Raw genomic sequence first — 11388 nt, forward strand, 5'->3', positions numbered from 1 at the left:
TCTTTATTGTCCCTGCTAAAGCAGGGACAGGTAACAGGCCCTGCATCTGATATCCTACCTTCTAGTCTACCTGTGAGCATTTTTCCAGTTCATACAAGTTCACAGTTGACATGGGCACAAGCTACGTATACTCAGAAATCTAGACCAGTGGTGGGATCTACCTACATGTAATTCATTGCCTCTACTATCTCCCCCTTCAACTGCTCTCCATAATGCTTCTAAAACCTGAAACTGACCAGAAAATCTACAAAACTAGAATGCAGGATTGTGCCAGTGTCCAAAACTGGAGTATCTACAATCACTTACAGCTGGGTCTTGATAGAGCTTCTGTAGTAGAGGTGAGTCATTTAGCACTTTTTCTCCCTCTGAGACAATTTTATTACTCCATCAGCGGCCAGATAAGAGAATAAAAGAGGTATAGAAGTAAGCCAATCCTAATACCACAACTGTGTAAAAAATTCTAAATAGGACATGCCAGGAATACAATTTCAAGTGGGAGAACAACTTGAGCTTTTGAAACATCAATAACTTTTGCTTAACTTCCTTTAACAAGCCAGATTAAACAGTGGCAACACATCATTTGCAAATTTAAATCACATGAACTTAACTTACAGGAACATAACCAGGCCAACACTTCAGAGGACCTCTGCTCTGGCCCTCCTCCGACCACACCCCTCCTCAACAGGTAAGGAGTTCTCAAGGCTAAATGGATTGTAATCAGCCCCAAGCCCACTTCCAGGGCATATATAAGCACCTTCCCCAGGTCTATCTTCCCAAACGCAGACCACATCACAGGTGGCACCCCTAGACTCGACAGGTGGCTAATGGGTGGGTATTTCTAAAGGGTATGGGCAGAGCTTGGACATGTGGGATAAGATGCTCACCTAGAGGGCAAGGGCCCTTGCTGAATGCGGGGGAGGAGGCAGGAGGGCAGCAAAGAGGGGACAGGGAGCAAGATCTGGGAAGGGAAGAGGGGCAGGCCAGAGGTGGACCCTCTCCATGCAGCCACCTTTCACCATGGAGCTCCGAGGAGTCTGAGAATTCTACATCTGAACCCCAGTACAAGTACACGGAGGTATACTTGGCAAGGACTATATTTTATCTGTCATGAATGTATTTTACTTAACAGTTTGTTAGTCTGATTTATAACTTTTAAATATTTAATATAAGGTATGTGTGCCTCCATCTGTATTTTGTCCTAGGCCATACACTCGTTAGGAGCCGGCCTAATAGGGATCTAACTTAGGGAAATTCAATACTGTGTACTCAGGAAAGAGAGAAAGCTAGCAGAAAAATTTTCAAAATACTGTATGTAGTTCCACCTATCATTCCCATCGATGAGAGCAAACCTCAGTGTGCAGGGAGGGCGATCTGCTCAGTTCCCAGGTACCTCTCAGGGTGAACTCCTTACTGCACGGGTATGATTCTCGTGCTTAAAAAATCCATGTTTGGGCTTCCCTGGTGGCGCAGTGGTTGAGATTCCGCCTGCCGATGCAGCGGACACGGGTTCGTGCCCCGGTCCGGGAAGATCCCACATGCCGCGCAGCGGCTGGGCCCATGAGCCATGGCCACTGAGCCTGTGCGTCCGGAGCCTGTGCTCCGCAACGGGAGAGGCCACAGCAGTGAGAGGCCTGCGTACCGCAAAAAAAAAAAAAAAGAAAAAAAAAAAAAGAAAATCCATGTTTTTCACACAGTGGGGCCCCTAGTATAATTGAGCTCCTTCAACTGGTGTGCCAAAGAAGAAACAATCACCCTTTCTAATGTGGAGAAAATGCTGGTTATGCTAGACTTATTGAGAGATGGTTACTCCCTCTCCAACATGGCATATTCCTAAGAGATTTTCATTGGTAATTTTTATGATTATTGAATGTGAATTTCACCTTATGAGCAAACTCTGAAATCTAACACCCACGTAAACTGTTTGATGGAATAGCTCCCGCAGCTAAGTTACTACCTCAAATCTGACACTCAATTCTATAATCTAAGCACCAGGGTCAGCAATATATACCATGTTCTGTCACAGGAACAGAAAATGACTAAGAGAGAACAAGGTGACATGTGACATCTTTTATCTAAGCCAGTGGGTAAGACCTAAACTTGAGATACAAATGTGAATCCTTGGCTTCAGGACAAGGGCAAGGGAAAAAAGGACAAAACTGAACTTCAGAATAGGTCTTAGGTTATTGAAACAACAACAGTAATAATACCTATGAAGTACATGACTGAACTTGTATTCTCATTAAACTTGTCATTTCACAAAATGAAATAAGTTAACTGAAATATATGTATTCCATTTCCTCATCTATGAGCCGAAGTTTCTTCCTATAATCTCTTCCACTGTGAAAAATCTAATTCTATGGCTATCCTATTTATGGTATCCTGGAAAAGTTAGGCCAAGAATTTAAGAATACTGCTCTCCCAGCTTTGCACAATCAAACATTATCCAGAGACCTGCTGTTAATTATATGTCAGAGTGAACTTCCCTTAATGAGAGAGAGCCTATTAAAATGAGTCATGAACCTAAGAAAGACTATAAAGAGCCAATGGTAAAAAGCCTTGTACCAAGTCCTATCACCTGCGTAAAAGTGAAGTGAGAAACTGACCAGAAAAAAAAAAAATAATACACATTATTTTTGGACAAAGTTGCAGAATAGCTCATGCAGTAGATTGAAAGTACACAGCATATTTGTTTAGGAGAGATTAACTTAAATCAATGGAAAAACCCATAAATCCTTTTAAGCTATAAACCAAGGGTGTCCAATTACAAGAACTGGTGGGTATCTGTGTGGGTTCAGCTGCTCCCTGCAGCCTAGTAACAAATGCCATCCCTTTCATTTGAAGTGTGATTTTTAAGATTGGCAGAAGGGGCTGTTAACCAAAGGCAAATTTTGTTTATTTAAATTTGAAACAAATCCTTGCCCATCCTCAATTTTGTTTTACTACTCTGTTTTTTAGTTAGAATATATGATTTCAGTTTTACAGCACATCTAAAAAATTAAATGTGACATTGGGTTTATTATAAAGTTATTGAACTTACCGGGGAAGGAATGAAGGCTTCATGAAACTTCTTCGGATTAATTCTCAATACACCCTTTAAAATAAAAAATAAAACCTGTGAAAATTTAACTAGTTATACACTTACAATCTTTCCATACATATGTTACTAGTCAATAAAAAGTTTAAAATTAATTAAACAATTCGATCTAGGAAACAAGTTAGATGTATGAGAACTATTCATTAAATGCATGAAATATGATTTATACTGATGTCTGTATCACAGAGTTCTATCAAACACTAAAAGCTCACACTGGCACCTTGCAGTGAATGGGCAGAGGTGAGAAGCAACAGAGATTGGCGTGGAGTGGGAAAGTGGCAACTATTGGGATTTTATGTGCCCTTATATGCTAGTCTTCAAATATAAACCTTTACTTTAAGAACAAGGTTACGGGGGATTATGCCTCACTACACAATGGCCTTTTTTTATTCTGTAAGACCTTCCCACAATTGCTTGCTTCTGTGACAATTTTCAAAGTGATACAGGTTGACTTCCAGGTTGAATACTTAGTCTCGAGGGGCTGGATGCATATTTTTTACTCTGGCCCCTCTGCAGAGCTGAATGAGTCAATAATTCAAAATGGTCCAGAACCAGCTCTTAATGTAAGTGGGAATCCTGGCTCCAACAGCCAGGCCACCCAGTCTGCCTTCAACTTCACGTCAGTCCAGCACGAAGTCAGGGTCTGCCTCTATTTATGCACAGGGGTGCAGGTGGGGCCATCTTCAACAGCAGTTCAGTATTTTAGACTCTTGCAGGAAGCTGTAACCCTCCCCACTTACAGCTGCAACTGAAGGCCACTGGAACACATGGATGGAGGCAGTTATTTTCCTAAGAGTCAGACTCAAAGGGTGTCTTGAGAAACTGTTTTAAATAACATCTCTCCCCTAAAATACTGAAAGACTCAAAGATACACAATTAACAAAATAGGTGAGGGCATAAAATAAAGCAGAAAATAATTCCTTCTTTCACTGGTACACCATGTTTAAATTACAAATTTCCAAGCAACAGTTTATATTACTGTTAAATCCCACACAGACTACTATAAATCCTCATTCAGTCCTTAATTTAATAATTATTTACTGAATTCTGATTATGTGCCAGACCCTGAGACAGACAATGTGGGAGAGTGAGAACCAAGCTCAGTCTTTGTTTATAAAGTAAAACATGAAGAATGCCACAAGTGAGGGGACAGCGTACTTTCAGCTAGGGGCACTAGGCAAGGCTCCAGAGATGGTGTCTGACCTGGTCCTTGATGGAGGAGTAAAATTTGAACATAAATCGGAAAGGAAATATAGGCAAGAGTGATTAAGAGGGCAAATACTCTTCTACCACCATGCTGTATTAGGGTAAGAGACAGAGGTCCTGGGAAGTAAGGCAGGCAAAGCTCCCAGAGGCCAGTCCCTTTTCTATGAATGTCACTGCAATTTCACTTTTAGGGCAGCTGTTTCTTGTTGGGAGAGGGAGGAAAAGGCTTATTATATTTATCCTCAATATTCATCCACTCACTCAACAAATATCTCCTGACAATTAGCATGACAGGCACTATGCTAAGTGATGGGGCCACAATGGAGAGAGAGTAATAATAGATAGGCTCTACCCTCATAGCTTACAGTCCAGTGAGAGGAAATAAACACTCCAAATAAATAAAAGTAAACTCATTGATTTTTTAAAATTCATTTTCTGACCCAAGTTCCTTTTTTTTCAACTGCTCATCTTCTATCATCCCTTCAAGCTCAGTGAATGGTTAGTACATGAAGAAGTATAGAGATGAGAATGCCTTCTGCTTTGAAAGTACCTTTAATTACAGAGCACTCAGAGATGCCACAGCTGGACTCAGGGGAAAGAAACAGGTTGCTCAGGGCTGTATCTTGCTCTATTTTGTTTGTCTGTGTTTTTTTTTATTGAGATATGTTTGATGTACAATGTCATATAAGTTACAGGTATATAACAGTGATGTGCAATTTTTAAAGGTTATATACTCGATGTATAGTTATTATAAAATATCTCGACTCTGTTGAAAAGAACAACTACTGGACTTCCCTGGTGGCACAGTGGTTGGGAGTCCGCCTGCCGATGCAGGGGACACGGGTTCGTGCCCCAGTCCGGGAAGATCCCACATGCCGCGGAGCAGCTGGGCCTGTGAGCCATGGCCGCTGAGCCTGCGCTCCACAATGGGAGAGGCCACAACAGTGAGAGGCCCGCGTACCGCAAAAAAAAAAAAAAAAAAAAAAAAACTACTAAAAGGACCAAAAAGATTCTATACTTGATTGTCCATCACACACTTCCTGATATATAAAAGCACACAAGGAGGGACACATGCCTTGTTCAAGAAAAATGTTTGCAATTTGACTGGAGCATACTCTTAAGAACTGGACCTCAGGAACAGATCCCCTGAGAGTACAGATCACACTAAGAAAGAAAAATCTCTAGCAGAGTCCACAGCAGACCACGGTCATCCCCACAGCCTGAAGAAGCTGTCAGGAAAGCAACTCAAGAAATGGGCTTGTAACTGAAAGAGACTTCTAGCAGATGTCTTGTTTTACTCACCTACATACATAAGTCCAGAACTTCCATTTCCATATTTCTATAACCATTGCCTAATCTGCCCCAAACCCTCATCTCTCATTTTCCTCCTCAACCCTCTCCTAAGCCTGAAACTGGTGGCTCCAAATCCTCCATCTCTTTTCTGAATGCTCTGGTGCCTCCTTGCCTCCACTGAAACCTGATGTGACCAATTCCCTTCAAGTGCTCTCAAAGGGGGCCGATTTTCTCTCTCCTATCCCATATAGCTCAGGGACCAGAAGAAGAATGTTTCCCCCTTGCTTCCCCACTACAGCTTTAAAAATTCTCCCATTCTCTATCAAAATCCCCAGATACTTAGAATTTCATGTCACTGGCTCCTGCTATACCTCCCTGGTGCTGGCATCTTCAAACCTTCTGATCGTACCCCTAATTTACTAATGTTGCTTTACAACAAATGCTAAAGAAACTTCTCTAGGTGGGAAACACAAGAGAAGAAAAAGACACACAAAAACAAACCCAAAACAATTAAGAAAATGGTAATAGGAACGTACATACTGTAACAACCTTGAATGTAAATGGATTAAATGCCCCAACCAAAAGACACAGACTGGATGAAGGGATATAAAAACAAGACCCATCTATATGCTGTCTACAAGAGACCCACTTCAGACCTAGGGACACATACAGACTGAAAGTGAAGGGATGGAAAAAAGATATTCCATGCAAATGAAAATCAAAAGAAAGGTGGAGTATCAACACTTGTATCAGATTTTTAAAATAAAGACTGTTACAAGAGATAAAGAGGGACACGACATAATGATCAAAGGATCAACCCAAGAAGAAGATGTAACAATTATAAATGTTTATGCACCCAACATATGAGCACCTCAACACATAAGGCAATCGCTAACAAACATAAACGGAGGAACCGACAGTAACACAATAACAGTAGGGGACTTTAACACCCCACTTCACTAACGGACAGATCATCCAAACAGAAAATAAATAAGGAAACACAAGCTTTAAATGACACAACAGACCAGATAGATTTAATTGATATTTATAGAACATTCCACCCAGGGCTTCCCTGGTGGCGCAGTGGTTGAGAGTCCGCCTGCCAACGCAGGGGACACGGGTTCACGCCCCGGTCCAGGAAGATCCCACATGCCGCGGAGCAGCTACTAGGCCCGTGAGCCATGGCCGCTGAGCCTGCGCATCCGGAGCCTGTGCTCCGCAACGGGAGAGGCCACAACAGTGAGAGGCCCGCGTACCACACAAAAAAATAATAATAATAAAAAAAATAAACCCCAAATGGATTAAAGACTTAAATGTAAGACCAGACACTATAAAACTCTTGGAGGAAAACATAGGAAAAACACTCTTTGACATAAACCACAGCAAGATCTTTTTTGACCCACCTCCTAGAGTAACGGAAATAAAAACAAAAATAAACAAATGGGACTTAATTAAACTTAAAAGCTTTTGCATAGCAAAGGAAACCATAAACAAGACAAAAAGACAACCCTCAGAATGGGAGAAAATATTTGCAAATGAAACAAGAGACAAAGGATTAATCTCCAAAATATACAAATAGCTCATGCATCTCAATGTCAAAAAAACAAACAATCCAATCAAAAAATGGGCAGAAGACTTAAATAGACATTTCACCAAGGAAGACATACAGATGGCCAAGAGGCACATGAAAAGATGCTCAACATCACTAATTATTAGAGAAATGCAAATCAAAACTACAGTGAGGTATCACCTCACACCAGTCAGAATGGCCATTATCAAAAAATCTAGAAACAATAAATGCTGGAGAGGGTGTGGAGAAAAGGGAACCCTCTTGCACTGTTGGTGGGAATGTAAATTGATACAGCCACTATGGAGAACAGTATGGAGGTTCCTTAAAAAACTACAAATAGAACTACCATATGACCCAGCAATCCCACTACTGGTCATATACCCTGAGAAAACCATAATTCAAAAAGAGACATGTACCACAATGTTCATTGCAGCACTATTTACAATAGCCAGGACACGGAACCAACCTAAATGTCCATTGACAGATGAATGGATAAAGATGTGCCACATACATACAGTGGAATATTACTCAGCCATAAAAAGACACGAAATTGAGTTATTTGTAGTGAGTTGGATGGATCTAGAGTCTGTCATACAGAGTGAAGCAAGTCAGAAAGAGAAAAACAAATACCATATGCTAACGCATATATAATGGAATCAAAAAAAAAATGGTACTGATGAAACTAGTTGCAGGGCAGGAATAAAGAGGTAGACATTGAGAATGGACTTGAGGACATCGGGTGGGATGGGGAAGCTGGGGCAAAGTGAGAGTAGCATTGACATATATATACACTACCGAATGTAAAATAGTTGGCTGGTGGGAAGCAGCATCATAGCACAGGGAGATCGGCTCAGTGCTCTGCGATGACCCAGAGGGGTGGGATAGTGAGGATGGGAGGGAGGCTCAAGAGGGAGGGGATATGGGGACACGTGTATGCATATGGCTGATTTGCTTTGCTGTGCAACAGAAACTAACACAGTACTGTGAAGCAATTATACTCCAATAAAGATCTATTAAAAAAATAAGTAAATAAAAATTAAAAAATAAAAACATCTCTTATCTTTCAATAAAAGTTTCTTTGGGGAAAGAAAAAGGATGTCACAATATACTTAAGTTTGTATACAAAAGCTAACAAATGCTTACATCTAATATATATATTTAATAAGTTTAATTTTCTCCAACAGCATTCAAATTTCTTTTCTTGACTAGCCTTTTACCTTACCCATTAAGGCCTGCACAGATGGACTCTGTTTCTCTGCCTATGAAAATCTTATTTACAGTGTTGTATATTTCACACGGTGACCTCATATCTGGAACCCATTCCTTTTCCCATCTGCAAAGAACAACTGTTCTCATCTGTGGGGGGAGGCTCTGGCTGCAGAGTCTCATGATGTCACAGGCCAGGAGGAATCACTTACAAACTCCTGGGAATGAGGGTTGTTATATTGATCACCTTTTTTTTTTAACATTAGCAAAGAGTTGCTTCAAAAGCAAAAATTAATACGAGGGAGCAAAAATAATACCACTGCAGAATAGTTTCCTGAGCCTATCTCTGTAAATTTTATAAACAATTTTTCTTCCAAGTCATAACAACAGAGGATCCTCTCATTCTTCTTCAAAGACAGTACCTTGATCCTTTATTCAGTCAGTAAATAAAGGTTTATTCGATATAAATTTATTAAGCATCAATCAAATGCCAGTCATTGGGCTAATCTGTGGGAATAAAACATGACCATGCCCACAAGGAAGTGAACAGTCTGAGGAAATATAAATTCCAAGAAACGATAATAAGTTTAGAATAAAGGGTAAACAAAAATGTCGGCTTCAGGAAAGTGGTAATGGCCAATTCTACTTGGAGAATTAAAGTGAGGCTTCATAAAGGGGGTAACATTTAGGTAAGGTCAGGCACAATTACATGAAGATAGTGGGAGAAAGCATTCCTAACACCAGGAACAGTATGTACAAAGTCATAGAGGAATCAAAGAGCAGAGTTTTTACTGGCAAAGTTTCGAAGATCAGGGTGAATTGAGCAGAGTGTACCTGGAAGAGAACGGCAGGAGATGAGAATGGGAAAAGCACAACAGGTCCTCATACACAGAATAAGATGAGGGCCAAGAAACCTGCAGATAAAATGGAGTTCAGTATGTGTGCTGAACGATAAACAGCAAATGAATGGATTAATGAATGAACAAATGTCCAACTGAAGCTTTAACTTTCCTGAGAGACCTTATCAAAGAAATCAAGGGAAGCTTTAAAAAAAAAAAAAGAAACCAACTGTACCTCTGAAATCAGAGCGAGCAACTAATTAATTTGTTTAAAACAAATTTTCATTCAAGAGTCTATATTAAGCACATGTGCACGTGACCACAGGTAAATACAAAAGGTGATAAAAAGGAAAAGAAGATGACAGTATCTGTTAATTAGCTGGATCTCCAGCCCCGAACACAAATATAGAAGCTAGACACTTGGACTGAGAGAAAATGGAACACAGTCGACATCTTCAAGCAAGCCAGGTAACACATGGCAATGTTTCTATACTAAACTAAGAATTATAAAATAGACTAATTCAAAGAATATGTGGCTTCGCCTCCCTCTCGATCTCACTGCCTACTACCTGCCTCAGATTTCACGCCTAAAGAGACCTAAGCTGCCTCACTCCATATTGCTTCACAGTTCGTGTCTTCATTAGTGTCACTACCTTTCCATAACTCCCTTCCCACAGACATAACACTCATTTAATAGACCCAAATGAGTCATCTTTCAATATCCACCGCACGTGTCATCTCCTACAGTTTCCTGGTTTCCCCCAACATTCTCCAGTAAGTGGTCACACTTTTATCTGAGCACTTACCCTTTATCCTCAAATCATCTGTTCACATGACTGCCTGCTCCACTACTGGGCTGCAGGCTCAAAGTACAGAAAGTCAGTCTCATCCACCTTCATGTCGGGAGCAACCACGCTGTGTGCTCCTAACTATATAAACTGTTCCTGGCTCACAGTGGATAGCTGAATGTTTGCTGAGCCAAACTGCTGAATTAGCTTGTAAAAATATTTTGTAAACTATAAAGCACTCAACAAATATTGTCTGCTGCTATTTACTGTTTCCTTTTCAAGCTTATTCTCTGTCAGGCAGCATCCATGTGCTCCAGGCAAACTGACCTATCAATGTTTCTTATAGCCACACGCTATATCCCACTTCTCTCTTAGCAGTTCACACTGGTCCCCTTGTAAAGCTCTTTCTCTCCACTTATTCAAACTGCACCAATCCATGGCCTGGCTCTAATATATCCCTTCCAATAAAGCACTCCTAGACAACCCTAACTGGAAGTAATGGCTCCCTTCTCTCAAACCTCAGAGCACTTTGTCACAGTCTGGTGGCACTTATCACCTCTAGTTATGTGCAGGTCTGAGAAGTGGGAAGCCCTGGGCCTGTTATGTCATCATTTCTCTCAAAGCACACAGCAGAGAAAACTGAACAGTTTCAATGAGTAATCGATTACTTCTGATTCCACATATTCAAGGAATAGCCTTCTAGTATATTTTAAGCACCTGAATAAGTGTTCCTCTCTTCAAGCCTTCTGAAACATCCTCCTTGGACAGGTAGGTTTCAAATATGCTTTTTTTCTTCCCTCGTATGGTCTTGCTCTTTGACTTTTTGTCACCTGGTGAAGCACCAACACCACATGGGCCAGCCAAAGAGGATGTGCCTAGAAACATGAGGCATCAATGAACTCTAATCAAACGTCTATCTCCAAAACTGGAGATATTTCACCTTTTTTTTCTTATTTAAAAAGACCAAAACATAATAAAATTCCCTGATAATGATTTCAAATAGTCATAAAGAAGAAAAATTGATAAGGAAACATGAATAAAATGTACACAGATTTGAGACCTGAATTTTAAATCAGCACCACAATATACATGGAACATAACCCGAATAATGGGTTCAGTATGCTTTGCTGGTTAAAGACACAAACTTTTAAAAATAGGAATTACTAAAAGATCATCACTCTTCCAGAGGAGATTAAACAACTGTAATCAATATAACAATAAATTACAACAGCAAGAAAACACACAATTCTAAGGTAAATAACACAGGAGAATATTGAACAGGCCACCAAGAGAATTACAGTCTCCCTCAGTCCTAAGACCTGCCCTGCACCTCCATTCCACTTTAGTTCAGGTCTCCAGTTGCTAGAGCAGATTCCATTTTCCTTTTGCTAC

General features: G+C 40.5%; 1 protein-coding gene across 5 annotated transcripts in view; it reads right to left on the bottom strand.

Moving 5' to 3' along the window:
* Positions 1 to 11388, bottom strand: part of DIS3L2 (DIS3 like 3'-5' exoribonuclease 2) — a 388363-nt gene that overhangs the window by 323232 nt on the left and 53743 nt on the right. For all 5 annotated transcript variants that reach the window (XM_089916220.1, XM_089916218.1, XM_089916219.1 and 2 more), the window contains 2 exons: positions 10714 to 10871; positions 3038 to 3091 (listed from right to left, as the gene is read on the bottom strand). In XM_089916220.1, coding sequence (XP_089772346.1) covers positions 3038 to 3091; positions 10714 to 10871 — 212 coding nt within the window. The remainder of the gene's footprint in view (positions 1 to 3037; positions 3092 to 10713; positions 10872 to 11388) is intronic.

The sequence above is a fragment of the Delphinapterus leucas genome, chromosome 8, assembly GCF_059928025.1.
Source record: "Delphinapterus leucas isolate spDelLeu-1000000601 "Yukka" chromosome 8, BTC_Dleu_Yukka2, whole genome shotgun sequence".
NCBI classification, from domain to species: domain Eukaryota; kingdom Metazoa; phylum Chordata; class Mammalia; order Artiodactyla; family Monodontidae; genus Delphinapterus; species Delphinapterus leucas.